This window comes from Perca flavescens, chromosome 9, assembly GCF_004354835.1.
Source record: "Perca flavescens isolate YP-PL-M2 chromosome 9, PFLA_1.0, whole genome shotgun sequence".
Lineage (NCBI taxonomy): Eukaryota > Metazoa > Chordata > Actinopteri > Perciformes > Percidae > Perca > Perca flavescens.
This window is the reverse complement of record NC_041339.1, coordinates 32,478,820-32,501,983: the sequence shown is the minus strand read 5'-3', so window position 1 is coordinate 32,501,983 and position 23,164 is coordinate 32,478,820. Positions and strand designations below refer to the sequence as shown.

General features: G+C 39.6%; 1 protein-coding gene across 4 annotated transcripts in view; it reads right to left on the bottom strand.

Annotated features, from left to right (window-relative positions):
- nos1apa (nitric oxide synthase 1 (neuronal) adaptor protein a) overlaps nt 1-23,164 on the bottom strand; it is a 207,120-nt gene that overhangs the window by 109,732 nt on the left and 74,224 nt on the right. For all 4 annotated transcript variants that reach the window (XM_028588159.1, XM_028588160.1, XM_028588163.1 and 1 more), the window contains exons 3-4: nt 16,335-16,427; nt 12,580-12,638 (exon numbers count right to left, since the gene is read on the bottom strand). In XM_028588159.1, coding sequence (XP_028443960.1) covers nt 12,580-12,638; nt 16,335-16,427 — 152 coding nt within the window. The remainder of the gene's footprint in view (nt 1-12,579; nt 12,639-16,334; nt 16,428-23,164) is intronic.

Here is a 23,164-nt window from a genome sequence, read left to right as displayed (position 1 = left end):
TCACATCGTGTAGAGAGTGGGTGGGCGGGGCTTATGGCTGCTGCTGCTGGGAACAGCGGTCTTCTGGAAGACTTGGAGATAATCTTTTCTTTGATAAAAGAACAAAGAACGGCACAAAAGTAATTCTTAAAAAAGGAAGATGTGATCGGAGTTTTGCCGACCGGATACGACAAAAGTTTAATCTATCAACTAGCTATTGCTACCTTCTCCGTTGCTCTGCCTGGTTGTAGCTCTATCCTATTACATGCAGAGGGAATATGAAAGACAACCATTTATCCCGCCCCTCGGATTGAGACCTGTCAATGGTGAGTTCCCAGACCCAACATCTGGATGTGGGTCTGGCTGGTCAGGCTAGGGTATTTAGCTATTTTCATAGCAAATTGGCATGATGCCTATGCCTACATTAGTGACTTTTTCTTTCACCAAAGATTGTTTGGTTAAACTAATAGGCATTGGCTGTTGGACATGTCTCCCTCTTTACCACACAGTGCTTTAAATTTCATTGCTTTTGTTTGAGTTTCTAAATTCTGTCTAAATGAACATCACATGTACATCCACTATGTAGCCGCCCTTAAAGATTCTGCCAGTGGAACAGAGTAGTGGCCATGGCATGTATACTACTGCTCTCTGCTAATAATTCCACAATGTGTCACATTTTATAGATGCTAAAATTAACGTTGTGCGACTCTACACCTGTGAAAGACGCCGCAAAATGAATATGAATTATAAATGTCCAAAATCTCAAGTTTACTGCTGTTACTGCTTATATTTCTTTGAGATATCCGTGTCTGAGCTTTCTGCTGCAACCCCAAAGACAATGGAGGTGAATAGAATTGCATTTTTGTTGCTCAGAAGCATCTCAAAAAAAACACTGGATAATTCTTTTTTTCTCCCCGAAGCAATCACATAGTTAATCTAAATAGCCTAATCCTTCAACTTCTCTGTGTTCTCACTGTAAAAATAGTCCCTATGAAAAGAGTTTTGGTGACTTTGTATAGTATCTAGAATCTAGATAGGCTGTTTAGTTTCTCAAAATGTATTTATTTAAAGACTTGAGGGGGATGAATGAAATTGTCTTTACTTCCAATACGCAAAGTCGTAGCAGAAGCTTCAAATGCAGATATCTCAAAACTTGGGCAGGAAAAAAAAAACACTTCTTTTGGAATTTAAGTAAACTGTCCCTTTAAATGTTACCACATACATTTCAGAAGAGTTTCTGTCCAAGGGAAATTGCTCTTCCCATTTCATTTTTCCTCAATGAGTTCTTCCCCTTTGGGGAAATGCGCACACTATCAAATCGGACTGGACAGTCCATTAGCACAGAGCACAGACGAATAGGATGCTGCTGAGACAGAGATGGTATAGGACTGAATGGGGTTGTGAAAAACGGTTTTCTTTTTTGGCCTTTCATGTGCGTGCACGCTGTTAAGTGTGCAAAATGACTGTGTGGCGTGTAATCAGCATGGCATGAGTACACTAAAATATCAAAGCGTGTGTGTGTATGCTCCGTAACAGAGCTTGCATCCCTATCACATAATCAGGGTGTTTCTACAACACACAAACACAAGATTGACTTTAATAGGGTGGGTGTGAACTTCCCACTAGAGGGGTTGGGAGTGAGAATAGAGGGGCAGAGACAGACACTTCTAATACAGACTGTTAGGTGGAAAGTCAGCGAGGGCGGCCTGTGCCTAAGAGAATGACAGCAATTACCGTGGCCGATACACATGCCTGAATGTTTTAGAAATCTGACCAATATCTGCCAATTCTGACACGATACCGTGCCGGTATGAAATACCGGATGTGAAAAGAAGGAAATGGTTCTAACATTATACTTTAGATGTGTGTGAATTTCCCACACCAGGAGTAATTTATATAGTTCTATTTTATAGTGATCCATTATCTGTTCAAAAATGTTTCTATGTAAAGAAAAAAGAAAATAAATATTTGTGTGTGTTGTAAAGTGGTTAGAAAAAATGAAATCGGAATCAGCTAAAATCGGTATCAGCTGGCCTAACTCAATGAAAATGGGAATCGGCCTAGAAAGTTGTAATCGGTGCATCTCTAATATATTATATATATTTCTCTAGTGCAATGTCTTGTACCTGTAACCACTAATATTGTTGGATTTATTAGCGTATCTTCACTATTTCCGCTCATGGAAACTGGTTTGCTATATCACAAAACAAATTCATGATCAGAAAGGAGCTGAATGAAGACAAAAAAAAAATCCTAATTTACCAATCCCTTTCTCAGATGAGACAACAAACAGAAAATAGATAGACTGTCGGTCAGTTAACAATTTATTTTACAGAGAAAAGAGAGAGAAAGAAGATTAAAAAAAAAGTACAAATTACAGCCATGGCAAATTATTAGATACATTATGAGCAGGTTTTCATACGCAAGGAGCTGCTGTGATCTGATGTAAAATAGCATATAGGTAGGTAACAAATTAAAGGGACTTTCGGAAGACCTAAAACTCAGTGTCAGTGCACAGGTGAAGCTCTTTGTTTAAAAATTAGGTTTGAGAATAATTGGTGTAACTCAAATCACAAACATCTAACAGCTCAGGCCTGTCAGTTTTTTCAGTTTACACAAAGGTATTATCAAGGGTAAAAAAAATGTATAGTACAGGTATTTGCAGTTAATTAAGTTGTTTTCTAGACCTCTCACAAGTTTCCTTTCTTCATCATCTGCTGCTATGATTACCGACTGCTCGCATGTGCCACCTTTTCATCTCGGGGCCGAGTTATGAAATACAGAGTAAGGAGGAATTTTCAATAAGTGCCGCAGATTCACTCACCAAGTGAATCCACCAAGGTTGATTTAAGTGTTCAAGAACACAAAAAATAACCTTGAGCACCCTGGGATGTATTGTACCTTAAAACTAAAAGTGGACTAAGAGAATTTTAGAAATCCAACTCGATTGTCAGTTTATACCTGCTGTTTCAGAGAGGGAATGTGTCTTTTATCTTTTTTCTCTGGTGATCCTGCCAACAGATTACGGAGATACTAAAAGAAATGAACCTATTAAGAATTATTCCCGCTGTAACTCTTAACCGCTGGCAATGAGAAGAGATGATAAGATGTCTGAAATCCTTGATCAAACCATTTCTAACTATGAGGAATAACAATATGCATTCCTACGTTTATTACTTCTCCATTTGGCAAACCTGGTGATTGATGGACGTTTTTTACAAAGCAAAGATCAGACAAAAGTGTGTTGACATTTGGTTCCCACATGGTGGAAAAGGCCAACTTTTCCACATCCTCAAAGCGAAAATCAAAGATACTGCTACTACGGGTGTGCAAAAAAATCGATTCACATTTGAATCGCGATTCAACCTCTACCGATTCCAAATCGATTCATAGAATTCCAAAAATCGATTCATATTTTTTCATTAAAAAAAAGAATTATTTTTTGTATGTCTACTGCAATCACATGGGGAAAGTAACTACATTTACATACTGTGAATCTTTTTTTTTTTTTTTTTTTTTTAAATCGAGAATCTTTTTTTTTTTTTTATTGAAAATCAATTTTGAATCGAATCTTGACATTTTCTGAATTGTGCACCCCATGTTTTTCAACCTATTTTCCTATGTTTTTGTGTCTAAGTGACTGATGGGACCAACAATCTTTGACATTGGTCCAGTATTAAGCGAGATCGCTGCAGTCGGCAGCAGCGAAACAAGCTACAATGGAATGGGGCAATTGTCCAGCTTGTATTTACCTTCACAAAAGTGTTCGTTTTGCCACTGACAGGCTCAGATTAATATTATTATATATATTATTAATATTTTAAGCATTAAAAGATCCGTGAAATTGCATTCGCTAAACCCACCAGACTCCATGTAAATAACATACCTGCAAACTCAGAAGGGCTGAAAAAGGTGACACATCATCACCCCCCTCACCGAAAAGCGACTAGTTTGCAGGTATGACATAAACCAAATCATTTTAGCATCATAAAATACACTTAATTCAAAGTCGACAGAAACTAACTTCTTTCCACTTTTCCAACCATCACAAGACCATTTTTGTGAAAGTAAATACAAGCTGCATAATTGCCCCGTTAACTTACATTATAGCTTGTTTTGCCGCTGCCGACTGCAGCGATCTCTCTTAATAATGGACCAATGTCAAAGATTCATCAGTCACTTAGACACAAAAACATAGGAAAATAGGGTACAGGTTGAAAAAAACAGTAGTTACCCTTTAATCTATGGATCTATTTGTTACCAATATTATCTTCAGTCGATAGCTTGAGACCAGGCAGAATAATTCTTACATCACTTCTCAAGAAAAGAACTCCATAAGAAACATTTGCTTGTTACTTTCTCTGCACTTATTTGCCGGGACAATTGATTTTGAGACATACATAATACATACATAGATAAATGAATCAGCTTGGGAGGTTTATAAATGATGTACTATAAAGTTATTTAGTACTGTGGACATGGCTGTGGTGTTGCTTTACCCCTCCAAGGTCTTTTTGCTCCCAGCCCTGCACCTACAGCTCTGAATTGGGTGGCCTCAAGCCATTGAAAGGTGCTATAGAAATAGTTATTATCATTGTAAGTTATACAACTGTGTGCAAGTGCATATGTGTGGTTCAGAGACAAATAATGTGTGTCTGTCTTGTTTTTGTGTTTTTTTTTTCACCTTGTTTGATGTATTTCCCAGAACCAGATTATGGTGACCCACAGAAATTAAAAAAAAAAAAAAAAAAAAAAAGGATGTCTGTCTTGTGCGTATGTGGATGTTTGTGTTTGCCAAGAACTTTGTAACTAAAAGAAGGTTTGATGTGTGTGGGTGGGTATATGTGCTTATTCTGAGGGGATTCTGATACACTCCTGACTGAGTTGGCCTGCAGCTTTTGCCCCGAGGCTGCGGCTCTCTGGGAGGTAAAATATGAAAAGAATAAACACAACCATCTGTCTGTGTGAGACCGAGCAGAAAGATCTGCACTTGTTGAGCCAAAACATTAAAAGCAATGTGACTTAATTCTCCTCCATTGCTGAATTTTTTCACCTATACCATCAATTTCCTCTGCTGTTGAGGTTTTGTACTGGCCAGTATTTACAGTCAGTATTTTTAATCTTTTGCATTGTTTGTGTGCTGCTGCGCGTCCCTGTGTGTGTAACAAGCATAGTGTGCGCGCGCTGTTTTACTACGACGCATTTTACTAATGCTCTGTTAAAATAACAATGAAATGCTGCGTTATTGACTTTAGACCAGCTTTTTGTTGGTCAATGGTGTGATGTACACAGAGCCATGAGTACGATATGACACGTCGCAGTTACAGGAACTGGTCAATCACAAAGTAGCCACGCTACTTTGCATATCCGGCTTCATCGTCTATTTTACACTTTCAGATTGGCTTCACTTCTCAGACCCGGAGGCTACGTCCAATTCCTTTATACAGTCTCTGCATGAAATATAACAACAGGGCAGAAAAAAACATCTAAACCAGAATATCATTATCCCTTCGGCAAGGACATGAGAGCTTCTGAGAATACTGTATTGTTGTTCCATTGAAGGGCATTGTAATCGGATGGCATTGTGGCTAAATTAATGAAACGTGTATGTGGCCTCTCCAGTCACTCATACTGACTCACAGGCCCTCAACAGCAGCTCCACTGGTTTTACTGGCTAGTTCAGTTTATATACAAGTAGCAAAAAATTTCACATTACCACAAAGAACATTTCACCTGACTGCACTATGACTGCTTAGTGTGCAGTATTTATTATGTGTAATGAAAGAAAAACAAATAGATGTCAAGACCTGAACATCCACTTTATATATTGGAGTATCCGATGACTCGTGACCATGCAGTGTTTTCTGTAGATGTATGGATTGATAATAAACAGATGGTATGAGCAGCCAAGGAGACATTTCCTCCCATATAAATTTAATCTCATCTCCGAGGCAAATTATGTCAGCACAACACTTCTATAATGCAGATTTGGTCTTAAATTGTTAGAAATCATTTTCGCTCACTCTAATGGAAAATATACAAGGAGAACAGTGCCTAAGGGTGCATTCCATCTTCTGCGGCAGCGTGCCGAGTCAGGCTTCAATGCTATTAAAAAAAAAATCATTTTCCAGGACATTTTCAATGTCAGAAAGAGTAACAGGGTTTCTTTTGTGGTAGTTCTAAAAAAGTATGAGATTCTTCAGAGTTTTGGACACTATGGCCCATTTGAACAGCCCCAAATCCCAGACACAGGTGTGATTCACATGTACACGCCTCAGACGCACATGCACACACATCTCAGATCTTTATAATCTTAGCAGGTTACACTACTGCAGCATCGCCGTTTTTCGTTTTATCTCATTTTTCAGCTACGACTTCATTAGTGGAGACCTGTTGAGTACAATGTGCATGATGGCTAAACACATGTTCTTTAAACAATAATAGCAATAATCAAAATCACAGTGTTTCAGATGACAACAGTGTTTGATTTAGCAGTAAGCTGTAGCAGATTGATGTAATTGTGCAGCTCTCAGGTTGCATGTGGTTGCAAATTACCTAATTAACTCATCCATTCAAACAAAAAAGACACATTATGCTCCAATTCAAGGCAAAGAACAGCTGCGAGCATCTCTGACAACAACAGAGTACAAGAGCTCAAACATCCAGGAGCACTAGATTCTTCTTGTTAAAATGGATCAATCAAAGTGTTTTCAGACACCGATCTGTGTGTTCTCTGCAGGTGAAGACGTGGATCATTCAGGTAACCAGGTAAATGAGCTACTATATGATATCCTTCTCTATACTTTGTTTTTGCCATGGTTACTAAAGCTGCGGTGGCAAGTTGTAAAAAAAAAGTTTACAAACCATAAACTCCGACGGCAGCGTTTAAGAAAGGTGCGCATTAACGAGAGCAGCAGCTGCTCAATTTACATTGTAAACAAAGCATTTCATTTAAAACATTTTACAATTTTAACAATGTGAGAAGGCAAATTGACTCTTTGGCTGAACTATTTACAGCTCACATCAACAATAAAGCTACAACCTGTGACTTGGAGTGGGGGGAGTCACAGGTAGACATTGCATCGGTTTATGGTGTTACAAGGGAAAACATTGGCAGTGGTTTACAGGACTATTTTAATATTGACACAACACAGGCTGTGGCTCGAGTCGAGATTGTGGATTGGCCCAAACATTCTGCATCCTGTCTGACATTATCACTCCACACCAGGCTTTGCAACGGAAAAAAAACACATGATCACAGGATCCACAACAACACCATAATCTACAACAGTTCCACTCTTTGGAAGAGACATAATATGAATGCTTTGATTAGACAGTAGTGTGATGTCACCGACATCCGAAAGCAGCTGTGAATCAAACACTCATATGCGTTGGAGCACAGTGTAGGCACGCAGCAGACAATGGACTAACATCATGACAAGGGCCCTCACTTCAGACTGTATCCAGTAAATACTAGCGAAGCCTACTCGTTCAAGCCTCACTTACACTGGTCGTCATCCGCTCCTCTCATCATGGAGTGTTTGCTACTTATGCAAGACCAGCACACTGGTTTACAACGTGACTTGAATTAGAGAGCTGCCGCAGTTCTCTTTGTCGGCATCGTTTTTGAACTGTCTTCTTGGATTAATGGCGTTCAGATGGGACAGGGACGGTGACGTCCCGTAGCGCTACAGCAGACACAGACCTGCCTTCTGTGACGGCGAATCAACATTGCTGGAGCAGGTAGTGGTGACAGTATACATGTTCTTACAGCTTTAATGCAGCATGGGACTGTACCCGATACTGAAATGTTGTCAACCGTCTTCTAGTTCACTTGCCTGTGTCCATGTGGCTTTTATTTATAGGACAGAACATAAATCATTCAAGTGTGTTTGCACACTTGTGACTGTCGGGATGAATGTGTATTTGTGTACATGGTTCTGAGAAGCATCTTCTTGTGTATTCTTGCTCATATGTTAATATTTGCACACAAATGTGTTGTTCTATCATTACGAGAAACACGTTTTTTGACCCACAGAGTGAAGTTCTTAAGATATTTTGTTGTTCTCTTGTCTGCCTCAGATCCACAGCTAGAATCTGTGAAATAAATTAAACCTCCCCCCTTAAACAAAACAAATTACTTTTTGCAATGACATCTGAAGGGACCCCATTCCTGTCAAAGCAAGATACATTTTTTTTTTCAGTTGAAAGTCAAAGGAAGATGAAGAGGAGTTATCCTTCTGGGAGTGAAAAAAAGAAGAGAAAAAATAAGGAGAAGAAAAAAAAGCAAGACAGTGGTAAGTAGAGCAGATAATAAAGATTAAGTTGTTAACGGTAACTGTCTGAATGCTGTCATTTAACCTTAACTATGGGGGAGACATTTAAATAACTTTAGCTAGCAAGCATTAACGTAAGACTAATGGCGTTTATTCTGTCACATTTTTTTGTTAGTTAACCTAGCTAGTGGAACAGGAGACTCCAGCCTGGAGTGCAGGTCCGTCTAGCTCCGGTCCCAGGAGAGACTTTCAGGACTGGGTCTCATTTCAATAGAGCAAAATGTGCGAAGGTCTTTAGATCTGGAGGACATAATGGCCATAATTTGCCATAGCCAAGGTCCACAAGCATCATTTTTAGAGTTTAGAACAAAATGGTGACGAACTCTGGTTTTGCGGGGCCCCCAAGGAATTGTTGCCTTGGGCCACAACGGACCCTAGAATTGCCACTGATCACCACAAGTGTCCTCAGACATGTTTGCAAGTAAATGTTGTATCCAAGGTGGTGGACAGCGTCATTGGCAGCGAGCCAGCTGCTCCAGCTAGAAAGCAGCTGAAGATGAAAAGGAATGCAGAGTAGAAATGCAAAGCGCTCAGCTCAATCTTCCCAAATGATTTAGGCCTCCAGCCGTGGTGAATCTGAAAAACCCCACACTCTTAAAAACAATTAAAACAGCTTGAAGTGCATTTGAAAAGCTAGATATGAATAAGTATCGCTTTAACTTATGGAGCACAGAAATTCAAACGGTTCAATTACCAAAAGGTTACACTCCCACCGTATTTTCTCACACGGGGATTTCCAGTGGCCGAGGGAAGCATTTTCATTTACACTTTAATGATATGAGGCTGACACACATGCTAAATCTTTCGGCCATTTACATTTACAGGCTAATCTCTCTTCTCCTGTATAACTAGATTGCACACTGCATAGGGTCAGTTTTACTAATAAAATTTAAATACACGGTGCTCGAGCTGAGATATAAACTGCACTCCTTGCATTTTGATAACACATTTCTAGTGTAACATTACTAGGACATAGCTATCACAGTACTGTCCCAGCTGTCTGGTTAGGAAGTGAGCTGTGGGAAGAACATAGCTAAAACCTATCATGTATTCATGTAAGAATGTGGCCCATTATTAATTGAATTTAATCAGTCAAGGCCACCAGAGGATACACTGACTGATAATAGAAGGAGGTTAAGAGACTGGATGCTTCTCGCATCTGGTATGACTCGGGGTGGGATACTTCTGCTGAGTTAACACCTCCCTCTGGATGGGGAGGGAATTGAGACCTTGTTTTGTATTGGAATTGGGCCTCGACGTAGCCAACCCGTTCTCTTTCCCAACTCGTAAAATACTGAAGCTTGGTCAGTGGCTCTCAGCGCCAGATAATGACGCAAAAATCGCCCTTTAGCGTCTGTGTGGACAGCGGCGCTGTAAGATGACGTAGTATTAAGAGCGACAACGGTAGCAAGAAATATGAAAGACCGTAAATATGCGTAAGGAGGTTGGGTTGGGGTGGTGGACAACCCAGGACTTTCACCCAGGAGACGGGGGATTATGTCCCGTTCTTATCCTGCGTGTCACTGAAATGTACATTTTGTAACCCCACCCACCATCTTTTCCTAAACCTAACTGTACTGTTTCTTGTGCCGGACGTCAGTTAAATGTACGTACTGAAGTCACATAAAAGCTGAAGTGCAACTTCACATTTTAGATGTTGAGTCCATTTATTCTGGTGTAACAAGAACATTCTGGACTGCCGATGGAAAATGTAACAAATAACAAGCAACACGAGTGTCACTAACAAACAGTCATGTTCACATTCTTGAACTCATTACTCGTCCTGAAGAATCCAGAGTAGAAAGCGCTCTGCGACATTGTGTCTGTTTAGTACCTAAACTGAGGTACTGTACATGATACAGCCCGGCTAAACCAGGCGGCCAATGTCAATGCCCGTTGTAGAGTGATTTTTTGAATTAAACCAATACCGGTTTTCTGAACAAGCGCGCTTCATCAATGGTTTTGTTTTAAAGGAGGAAGTCACTTTAGAAAAAAAGCATGTATTGCTGGACGCGGTCGAGACCAACTAGAATATTTGATGAGTCCAATGGCCGAGTCCAAGACAAGTCAGAGTCCAAATACCAAGGTGTCCAAGACAAGTCCGAGACAATAGAAAAACGTCCCAAATCCGGACTCAAGGACTGCAGCCCTGCCAAAAAGTGACGCCAAGAGTCCGGACCGAGCGCATCAAAAGGTTACGCCAAAAGGCGCAACGCTAAAGAAGACTTTTTGCATCGGTAACAAACGCCAAAGGCACCTGAAAAAATATGAACTTGTGCTCTAGGACTGTTTAGCAGCCTGGATGTAGAACAAAAGGTTGTTTTTGTTATCTACACATTCAGTTTCTTGCTCCAACCAAAAAATATAGGAGGCGATTTAAGCACAATAAGAATCAATAAAAATCTAAACAATAACCAATCAAAAGACACTTATTTGAAAGGTTTTGCCCTTCAGGTAAAACTGGTAGAGAGGTGCCATTTCACACAGCAGAGGCCAAAGATGAAACGAGTGAGACTACTCTTTGGACGGTCTTTTTGTAATTAAGTTGAACAGAAAAGATGAGATGTCATCAGGATCTGTCAGCAGATCTCGGCTCAGCAGAAGACAGTGACTGATCGTTGGGGCTTACCCATCGTAGTCTGCTTGACGCCCCCCCCCCCCCAGCCTCCTCCTGCGGGGTAACATTGTGAGTGTAATATTGAAAACTGTGCACAAGGCTCAGATGAGCAGGACAAGCTAAGGCATCTCCAACCAAAAACAAAATCTTTCAGAATTTCTAAGCTCAGGGATGCTTACGCAGACAGCCAGGCAAAATCCATCTTTCTGACAGAATCACTTCCAAAAACTGAAGCTCCAACTGGGCTCCTGGACGCAGAGCTCTGCCCGCCTGGGGAGTGTGAGTGTGCGTGCGTGTGCGTGTGTGTGTGTGTGTGTGTGTGTGTGTGTGTGTGTGTGTGTGACTGAGTGTATGGATGTCACCACACACACACACACACACACACACACACACACACACACACACACACACACACACACACACACACACACACACACACACACACACACACACACACACACACACACACACACACACACACACACACACACACACACACACACACACACACACACACACTGTCCCCATGATGTCTCTCCATTGATTACATTCAGCCCTAATTCTGATCTTGGAGCTGAACCAGGGTTTGTTAACTTTTTGAAGCCTTTTGAAGATACTCACACTGTAGGATTCACTTTTTAGTCTTACATTACTTTCTTGTTAGCCATTTTATGAATATATGTTAATGTTATTATTTTTTTATTTTTTTTTTAATTTAGGTAAGTGATAACACACAAGATGCCATATGACACAAGCACATCATGAGAGCCCTAGTCAATATCCTCAATGTTCCACTTCCGGGATTGCTCAGGTGCCGCAGGAAATTCAATGTAGGTCAATGTATTTTCACCGATGTCTGTCACCTTCTGCTTTCTTAGTGTTGTAATTCTAACCTCCGGTGGATTTATGAGGACTATGGTTAACTGCTCCTCAGATCTCTGCAGGGTAAATCCAGATGATTGGGATTGGTTTAAAGAAATGCCAATAAACCGGAGCACGTTTTTCTCCCATCCCGGAATGCTGTGTGGACTAGTCAGACCCTCCTACGCAGCGCTATGGAGGAAGGTCTCCCAAAGCAAGACTATGAGATCCCCCACCCAAACCTAACCAAGATGTAGATGCATTATTGAAATACATTTTTCAAAATTGCCTTTATTGCAGCTTCTCGCCTGTTCTCAGAATGCAATATTAAAAAGAAATGATTGCATTGTTCAGAATAGTAAAAAAGAAAAAAAAAAAAAACTCTCTGACTCCCCACAGTTTGCTGTCTGTATTTCGTATTATTAATGGTCCTCTACTCTCCCAGATACCACGTTTATGCAGCAACATTTCGTAATAACTCATCTATTGTTCGTTAAAATCTCTGTGCTGCTTTGTCCTGAAGTCAGAAAAAGTTATCATCAACGCGCTATAATATCCTTCTTTCTCCAATATGTCAATGCTTGCAGTGAAAGAGACAAAAGATTTCCTCAGTAGCCACAGTGCATTTAATCAAGTTTAGATTCTAATTAGTTTTGAGAAGGCCAAATGAGCCACAAGGACTGAAGGCATTAGAATAAGAATTAAAAACAAAATAAAGGAGCATTTCCAGTTGAGCTACCTAGAAAGAAAATGTTATGTACAAAATAAACGTTGTGGCCAGCTGACCTGTAAATGGGATCCTGCATCACCATCATCTTGCTCTCATCCCACATCCACTCCTTCTTCTGTGGAAACAAAAACAAAAGTGTAAGTTCACACATTCAACTATTGAACGCATAACCTAAGGACCGGAGGAGGAGAAATTGTTATTACGACGTCTCCATTTTTGAGGCATTTATTTACATTTTTACTTTTGTCTGTCCATTTGTTTAAATCTATTTCCAGTTTAATGTCACAATCAAAATGTCAACACACGAGCACACAGGAATAATTCCTATTGATTTCTATCTCCACAGAGCTTTGTTGTCTGAATCAGTCAATCACTACCATCTCCGGTCTTTCGTTGGCCCCGGTGCGCTCAGAGCTGTAAATAGATTACTGACCGTCACACTTGACATTTCAGCGTTCAGGCCAGGGAGCCAGAGACAAGAAAAGAGGCAGAGAAAAAAAAACATGCTTTAATCAACCGGCCTTTCTCTCCAGACCGCCAGTTAATTTGACATTGAGCCTTCGATGATAGCTTCAATATTTACCTCATCAGCCAATACAACACAGAAGGGTCATTTAAAGTGCTCATGTTATGCAAATTATCAGCTTCATAATTGTATTCAGGTTATATCAGAATAGGTTAACATGGTTTAATTTTCAAAAAACACCATATTTTTTGTGGTACTGCACATTGCTGCAGCTCCTCTTTTCACCCTGTGTGTTCAGGTTTCTGTTTTAGCTACAGAGTGAGGCATCTCACTTCTATCCCATCTTTGTTGGGAGTCGCACATGCACACTAGCTAGGTAAGGACTACTAGCCAGTCAGAAGCAGAGTATGAGGTAATTCCCTTTGGGGTGGACTTTGGGCTTTTTTCGCTTTGCAAGCCTATTACATGCACAAAAAAAGATATATAACACAATAAAGGAAAGGGGAAACGCCAAAAAGCATAATATGAACACTTTAAATCACTTCCATCACATCTTCTCTCTCTCTTGGATTGTTTTGAGACAAGAAAAGTAGCTGGCTCAATGGCTTCCAAAGTTTGGACCGGATCCAAAATGGATAAGTGGAAAGCCTACCTGGACGACATGAATTAATCTTTTTTTTCTTTTTTTAAAAAGGGACCAAAGAACAGCCAGATCTGATCTTAACAGAAAAGAGGATAATAGAGTTGCAAAGTGGAGGGAAACACCATCTTCAGCGGAGAATGTTATGCTTTAGATGACAGATGGCTGAACTACAATACCCATGAGCCTAAGCTGTCAGAGAAATCCCTTGTATCCAAATATGCCATGTTTGTTCTTCCTACCAACATGCAGGATGGTGAAACAATTCCATAACAGTCTCTGGCCCTGCACATACTGCAAAGATTCATCGAGTAGTTGTTAACTATTAAATTAATTGCCAACGATTTTGAGAGTCGATCAATCGGTTTGAGTCTTTTAATGAAAAAAGTACAAATTATCTGATTACAGATTGTTACATGTGACTATTTTTTAGTTTATTCACTCCTCTATGACAGGAAACTGAATACCTTTGAGTGGTGGACAAAACAAGACATTTTAGGACGTCATCTTGGCCTTTGGTAAACACCGATTACCTTTTTTAACATTTTATAGACCAAATAATTAATCGAGGAAAACGCGTTATTAACGGCGTTAGCGCAAACCCATTTTAACGACGTCAATTTTTTTATCGCGAGATTAACGTTCTTTTTGGCTTAGCAAACTTTGTAGTTTTTTTCACCTGCTGTTGCAACAACTAGTAACGTTAGAAAAACTACAACACCACACCGGATCTAGCTAGACCGGAAACAAAACAACAGGCACGCCGCACACACTTGTTTGGGCTTGCGAGCCGGCCAAAGAGTAGTAGGCTAACGTTACGTTTTGAGTGGATGGCGAGGGCAAGACGCCGAAATGGCTGGCAATAAGATTCTGAATGGAAAGTTAACTTTTAAAAAGTTATCGAGGGGAGTTAACTTTTAAAAAGTTATCGAGGGGGACGGTAGTTTCACGCATACACAGCCTGTATTCCACGGAGAACCCCAACTGGAACTGCTGCAGAGTGCAAACGCTGTCATCTGGTTTTGGACCATTTTGTTTGTAAGCAAAGTGTTAGTGTTACATCTCAGTTAGGTTAGGTACTTGGAGGAATTGTGCAATAATGACAGATTCACACATTTTTCTTTTGTTTACAGTAAATAAATAATAAACAATTACAAATCTTAAAGTCAAGTTCATGAAGTAACTTTCTTTGCATTCATTTGATTCCCAATCAAGATACACTGGTAAGAATTGCTTTCCATCGTTAATATGTACTTAAAAACAGTTCTGAAATGCAAAATAATACAATTTTATTAATGTGATAAAACACGCGATTAATCACAATTAACTATAGAAATTTGGCTATTAATCATGATTAAAAAAATTAATCGTTTGACAGCCCTATTAAATATATTAAATACACTTTAGAGGAGCAGAGTCCAGCAGAGCAGCCTGGAACCTGGAAAAACAGTGAATGGTTTCCAGTCCAGATTAATGAATAGAGATTAAAAAATGAAAGTGTGGTGAGGAGAACTGACGGCATGACTAAGTGATTTCTTTTCTTTGTTTCTATCCACCCGTCAGACTTCCTGTGGTTCTCGGCAGCTGAAGTCGACTGAAGTCTGTCTCTGTGGATTACAGCTGTCAGCACACCTGGAAACACAGACCCACTGGTCTCTGCGCGCCCTTCCTCCAGTTTCTTCAGGTCTTCTCTTCGCTCTTTTGACTCACTCCGCTCTTTTTCATTCCGTCTCTTTACTCTTTCGGGCACCGGCGCCTCTTTCCTCCCACATCTTCCCCCATACTTTCGATTCCTCTCAGGCCCTTTGTCCTCCCTCACAAAAATGTCTCCATTCTCACCTCTGCCTGCCGTCTAATCAAGACGAGAATCGATCCCCACCTCCTGCCACATACAGGATGCAGGAAATGGATCTGGACTGGTGCCCGTTTTAGCACAAAGAAAAACCCACAGCATGATTGAAACAGAATATGTTTAAATAACTGCACAAGTTGCAAGGCTGTAACATTTTCTTAAAAGGGAAGACCCCTAAACCCCCACCAAATATTTGTACTTAAAAGGTGCCCTGCCACACAAAACCGTTTTTACTTGCATTTTTTGAAATCTGTCAGGTCCATATGTGTTTGTGTCATATTGTGAATGTGAAAATGAACTGCTACCTCCTCTGTCAGCTCTAGCCACTAAAAAGAAATAAGAGTAGAAATCAGGCCAATTGCAAAAGCTGGTCAGTCTGACATTATGTTGCCTGAGCTCATTACTATTCATGAGCTCGCCCAGTTGCACTGGGTAAAGGATGCTTATAGCCAGGCTCTCATTGGCCAGCTGTTAGCCAATCAGATTCAAAGAGCTTAGCTTGTTGAATAATAATGACAACTGGCAGAAATCGAGCCGAGTCTTCCTGCAGACTTTCTATACCACGCTAGAATGGCTTGAAACAAGGTAACCAAGTTACAAATGTTACAAAGTAATGAAATATGTGTAGCAGGGCACCTTTAAGTCTTCCACAAACCTAGGGAAACACTGGTAGGGACTAGAGTCCAGGGCGGAACAGGAATGGAGTGTGGACTGGTAGATTGGAGATGTGCCCTTGAGTACAAGCACCAAACACCCAACTGCTCGGAGACTATGGCAGCCCACAAGAGAACCTTTAACAGACGAGAGAGGATAGACCGAAAAAAAAAAAAAAAAAAAAAAAAGGGTCACTCACTTTTTTCTTTTTCCTCAAGGCGACTTTGACGCCGTCTACAGACACCACGATATTGACCTTTTTCTTCTTGATGTTTTTCACCTTGAACTCATACTGCAAAGAGAAGACAGACAGACAGAGACTTATTCATATTTGGAGGGATCAAGATAGACAGTGTGACATTGTAACAGCCTCTCAAATATTTGAAGACAGGTCAGTCATTGTTTGATGAGTCATGTCTGGCGGCAGAAAAAAAAGAAACACGATATAGCTAACAGACAGTATCAGACTATGACGAAAAGAAATGTCCATTTACATATTTTGTTCACTGTTTCAAACGCAGCTCTTTGTGTTGAACAAAGAATTTGCAACATCCATGTTAACATGTGGTTAAAGCCATGGTATTCTCTGTGTTAAAGGGGATTGTTACACCAACAGATGACCAGGGACAATGTGAGGTTTGCTTTCAGAAAGTGAGCAGTGAGCGAGTCAGAAATATAGAGTTTCTGTAGCTTAAAATTAAAACCATGTAAACACGAAAGACCTTCAACATCCCCCATGGATACAATGACATAATTAGAAAAATGGTTTCCAGATTTATTTATTTTTTAAATCCTGTCCATATTCACTAATTTCACTGTTAAGTAGTATCATCTGTACATCCCTGTGATATAAATTAGTTGCCACAGCATTTCAGTAGCAATACAAAAAAGCATATTTTTGATACCAGTATTTTTTCTCAAAAAATTTTTTTTTTCCCAGTGACAAAACTTAAACAAACGTCTTATATGCACCAGGGTAGGGCTGGGTATATCAATATATCGATATTATATCCATATCGTGATATGAGACTAGATATCGTCTTAGATTTTGGATATCATAATATCGTGATATGACATAAGTGTTGTCTTTTCCTGGTTTGAAAGGCTGCATTACAGTAAAGTGATGTACTTTTCTGTTCTATTATTTGCCTTTTCCCCTCTTAGACATTATGTCCACATTACTGATGATCTAAAATCTAAGTGTGAAGATATTTTGTTAAAGCACCAATTAATTGTCAACCCTAGAATATCGCTGCAATATCGATAGAGGTATTTGGTCAAGAATATCGTGATATCTGATTTTCTCCCTATCGCCCAGCCCTACATCAGGGTTTAATGTAATATTAATACAAACAGCCAATGGATAACTTTTTCCTGAATAAAATACCACTTTAAAATGAACAATATTCTGATTAAGTCAGACAACAAATTAGTAAACAAGATTAGCCATGTTGGGTGTATCAACAATGGCCTTGAATCCCTCTGGCAGATTCAAAATTATTTATTTTTTATAAAACATATTGCGGGCTGGGCATTTTATTTTGTAATGTTCATACTTTAAAGATTTAGGAGCATCAATTTTCCATGATGTGGTTTGACAAATAATATTTTCTGGTATATAAGATTATGAAAAATTGAAAAGAATGTTTGATATTCTTTGTCTGAAAAGGCTAGGAAAAGAAGTCAAGATGGTATTTATTCGGATTTTTATTTGGATTCCTCCATTATTTTAAATATATAATACAGGTTTTGTTGGTGATTTATAGGTTTTGCTGGAGACGTAATAAGTTCGTATATGGGGCCTTCTGGATCTGGATGATATCAATTTGGGGTTTTTTGTCAGCCCATGTGTACCCAGGGCTTCACCAATCATTTACACTGCCCATAGCATTTCACGCTATGACCGTCAAAATAGACATTTTAGACTATTACATGCCGAGCATTATATGCCAGCTTTCTGTACTTGACATTTTTTGACAATCAGTGCTTTGACACAATTTAGCCTGCATTAGAAAATGATAACATTTTAATATCAGCTCTAGGAGAATGGAGAAAAGATAAGTTTGCTGGAAAAACTGAATGACAACATATTTCCAACAGTAGAGGAAAAAGTCCACCATTAGAATTACTGTAGGTAAAGAAACATTTAAACACTGAAATATTGAGCTGAACTGTTTCCACCTAAAAAAAATATAAAAGAGCAGGCATTCCCCATCCACTCTGATTCAACTTATTGCATTAACTGGGAGTAGATTTGTCACAGAAAATGACAAGCGGCCCTGCCGAATGATCATAGCATGGTCGGCAGACCTCGGTCACAGTCAATTTACACACGGCAGATCAGACTGAGGCGGCTTCCACCGTCACAACAGCAGCAGTGCAGCAGGCCACCACAGTCAATATGGAAACACAGTGTTCGCCTATCAAATACATAGCAGGTGTAAAAAGTGGCTTTTATTTCATTGTAAGAATTCCTGTGTATATAAGAGCGAGGATATATGCAAACAAACATACAGCTAGTTGACACCCAACTTCCCTCCCTCACAATCCTCTGCATGCTGCGTGTATTCTGGATGAGTAGGGTGTAATTGAGTTGTATAGAGCCACCTGTCACGGTAGCCTGGAGAGACATAAGAGCCAAGTACCGGCTGTATGTTTATTTCTGTGTATCAGCGCTAGTTGGTGTTTCCTGCTGGGTGATACATTAATAATGGTTCTGAAATTTGGTTATTAATGCTTCACTAGCCTGTAATTTTAGGTGGAAAAGCAACTGGAATGAGTCAGAGTCATAAAGCCTTCCACCCTGAGATGCTGCAAGGTTGACCTCGTTTGTTCAGATGAAATTCTGGTCTCAGGTATTGATGCTCGTGGGAAATCTGCTCGGTGCACGGAAGGGAGGAGAAATCAAGACTTAAGACAGCAAGAAAATATAGCGACAGGAAGACAGTGCTCTGTTCAGACAAGCTGACAAGTTGTCTTACTTCAAATCCTCCAACAACACTAAAAACAACTTTTAGCTGACCGATGGAGGAGGAGTTAACTGAGCAAAGAAGGGAAAGTGAAAGGCGGGAGATTGACAGAGTAGACAAAGAGAGACATTAGAGAGAGAGATATTATTGCTAGTTTTTGGAAGAGTTTGAGTAGATTTTGAGTAGTTTAGGAGTGGATTTAAAGTTTTTGTGGGGGGAAAAATGAGGCAAACGGTTTCGGTTGAACAAGCCCTTGACTTGTTCTTTCGACTGGACGACAAGGACGCCTTTTACAGGTCATCTTCGGAATCAGAAAGTGGCGATGATGAGATTGACAACCTGGCTTTTGAGACAAATTTTTTGTGATTTTTTTTTTTTTTTTTTAAATCGTATATAAAGGCAAAATCACTTTTAAAAGTACTAAAAAAACGGCCAAAATAGCACAAGACTCCTAAGGGTTACAAAAAAAGACTCAAGACTCACAACAAGTGTGGTTCTTCAAATGTGGAGACTGTGAACAATTAACAATAAGATGAAGAGGAAAAAAACTGGTTTCTTAATTAAGTATCCTTTTGTGTTAAGCAAACTACAATATGTCCACCTTTAATATTTTACCAACACTGCTGAGATCTTAAATGAAAAGTCAAAAAGAAGAAGAGGCACTCAGCGGTTCACAGCAAGCAAAAGAAGTGCAGCTCAGGTAAAATTACAAAAGCCTAATGTATGTAATCAAATGGCCAAGGCTGGCAAAATCCAACTCAAAATAATCGTAACTGAATAGCTGGAGGGCATATTTTATCTTACATTACGCATTCTTGCTTGAAAAAGATAATAATCAAGTAATCATTTTAGCTCTAGATAGTGTATGAAGATTGTTTATGTACCTGAAGGACATCTGTGCTTACATTTAAAATTCATTTGAATGAAAATAGGAAAAGTTATTCTTTAGCACGTATTTAAATTATAGTCACAACAGTTCAGATTTTCAGCTTTCAACATCAACGGTGACGGTTTGTTGTGCCCTTGACTGGTTATCAGGCTGCAGAGTAAGATAAAAAAGCAGAACATTTGAAATGTGTCGTCTGCTTGCTTGTTGACAAGTGGCTGTGCATGAATAGTCGCAGTACAATAAAAGATGACAGAATGCAGAAGTCAGGGCCTCGGCATCGCTCTCCAATAAAATCAAGTAAAGGCGCTTTAACAAAGCTGGGCAGGGGCCCAATCAGCTCCTCAACTCTGGGTTACAAACTCTGCAGACTGTAGGACAACAGTCCTGGCTGGCTGTCTGTGTGTGTGTGTGTGTGTGTGTGTGTGTGTGTGTGTGCGTGTGTGTTTTGGACAAAAAGTGTGAGGTTTGCCAAGCGTTCAATGAGGGATCCATAATTCCCCATGTCCCAGCAGCTCCCAGGCCTGCTTTGTAAAATTAGGAGCAGTTGTGCTAAAACTATTAAACAATTACTAAACAATTTATCAATTTGTCAGAAAATCAAATCGCTTTTTGCAAAAGAAAAACAATGCTAGTTCTGACCCTATTATGTGGTAATACTATACATTTGCTAGAATTTTATTTGGAGTAGTGCACAGCACTTGAGATCACTTTACAATACCTCACAATTACGCGCACACACACACACCACAACACATATGATTATGATTAATGATAATAATATGCATGTTGTACAAGAAAAGTGCACAATGTCCATTAAAAATGAGGGCATATATTAAACAGCAACAACACAAACAAGCTAACACAAGAAAAGCCAAAACAGCAGAAATGATAATGATTTTCATTTCTGCATGCCATTACAGTTTGGATACTCAGGGTTCCTACAGGTTTCACCAAGTCAAAGTTAAGACATTTTAAGACCTTTTTAACACCACTATGAATGAAATTTAAGACCTATTATCACATCAAAAACAAAGTCAGATATGGCCAGGTTGGATCAGTGGTAGAGCAGGCACACATGTACTGAGAGGTTTATGCTTCGACGCAGAGGTCCAGGGTTCGAATCCGACATGTGACTATTTCCTGCATGTCATCCCCCCCCTCCTCTCTCTCTCACCTAGCTGTCCTGTCAAAAATTAAAGGCGGAAAAAAAAAAAAAAAAAAAAAGATGTCAGAGTCCGCAAACATTGTCTGAAACGATTTACCTCATTGGCATTTTAGGACTGGTGTCTTGATTGGCTGCAATATACCATAATAGGGCTGGGCGATATGGCCTTAAAAGGTGTTTCCCCTCTGATTGTTTTGGGGGGGATGACATTCAAATCATTTTGGCTTTAGTTGCGCAACCTTGCCCCTATTTTCACCTGTCACTAACGTACAATAACATCATGGTCTCATGAATGTAGCACACCTGTAGCAAGCTCCATCGTAGTAACTAGGCTGGGTCCGTTCGGATCTACGGGAGCCCAGAGGGGAGCGTCGGCCGACGTTAAGGAGAAAACCGATTTTCATTGAAACAAATCGACATTAAATTACACACTCGAGGTTAATCGATAACATCAATTTATCGGCCAGCCTACCATAAGTTGCGTGTTGGTCTCATTTGTAGTCATAATACAGCAAATTATATTTGGACTAGCGGCAGAAAGAACTACAACACCACAGAGTTCAAAAAAATAAATAAAATACGTTCTAAAGCGCTGCGGGAAAATATCTAGGGCTGCTCCCTCTCAGTCGATTAGTCGACTAATCGGTCGTTTTGGTCTTAGTCAACTTAGATTTCTTTAGTTGATTAGTCATGTTTTATGCTTTTTTCATGCTGAATGACTTATTTCCAAGTAAAATAAAAGCACATCTCTGGTAAACACAAGAATTAAAGTGGTGCTTTTGCATGACTCTTTGCGGAAGAAACTCAGATTTACAGATCTGTCGATTAAATCAACTAATCGATTAGTCGATACAATTGAATGAGTGTTAGTCGACTAAGAATTTCTTCAATCGAGCACAGGCCTAAAAATTTCAATGAGTATTAGAGGTAGCGTTATATACGTAAGAAAATGAAGACCTGTTAAAACCTTTTAAGACCCCGCGGAAGCCCCGATACTGATGAGGAGAAGGACTTATTGTTCTCTTCAGACTAGTGGACTGTAATGATGATGATTTACTTACAGCGCTTACCTCCATTATCTACAGGGAAGAGAGGGTTGCTATTTTCTTACTACGAAAAAGAATATGCAGACAGCATATTATTTCAACCACTTTACTAAAAACACACATGCACACACACCCACACTCCAGTTCATAGAATATTATTTTCACGAGGTGATATAGAGAAAGTTGAAGCATTTTGAGCACTATATTCTCAAGTCTCAAAGTGCATGAATGTTTCCGTGTCTGAGATTTATGAGTGGCTTATTGGCTGTGTTGTAATCTGCTGTGATGTTGACTGTGGTGTGCCTGATGGATTGCATGATTGACCTCCACGGAGATGATAACAGCTGCAATTGAACAGATTTTTATGCGGGGTTTGGCTGGCTGTGTGTATGCTGCATAATATGACCGAAAGCACTTAACTCTAATAAGTCTGTCAATTCCTGTTTGATATGGCCCAGTCACTGAATCCACATCAACCACACAGCTCACGCTCTCCTTACTGCTTTCAGCTTCCATTCCGAGACACAGCAGCGATATGATTTATAATAGCACGGCTGCATCGGTCTGTATTATATGAGGATGTGAATGCATGTCATTAAAACACTTGTAAATGGCTGCACTTGAGGGAATCGCACAGGCATTTATTTTATATAACTGGCAAATATTCAGTCTGACTTTTCCCCCAAAAGCAGCACCTCTACACCAGATGCGTTTTATTATATATATATATATTTTTTTTTTTTTTTTTTTTTTTTTTTTTTAAATTAGCACAGATAACAGCTCACAACACAGTTTAGGTCATTTAGGATAATCCTTAATGTCTCTGCTAGATGAGGCTCTTGAATATGTACCTAAAATGCTATTAAATTCGTCCGTTTGTCAAAACATTTGTCATTTCAGCTGCAGCCTCAATCAAGTCATTTATTGTTCTATACAATTGTAAAATATTATTAAAAATAA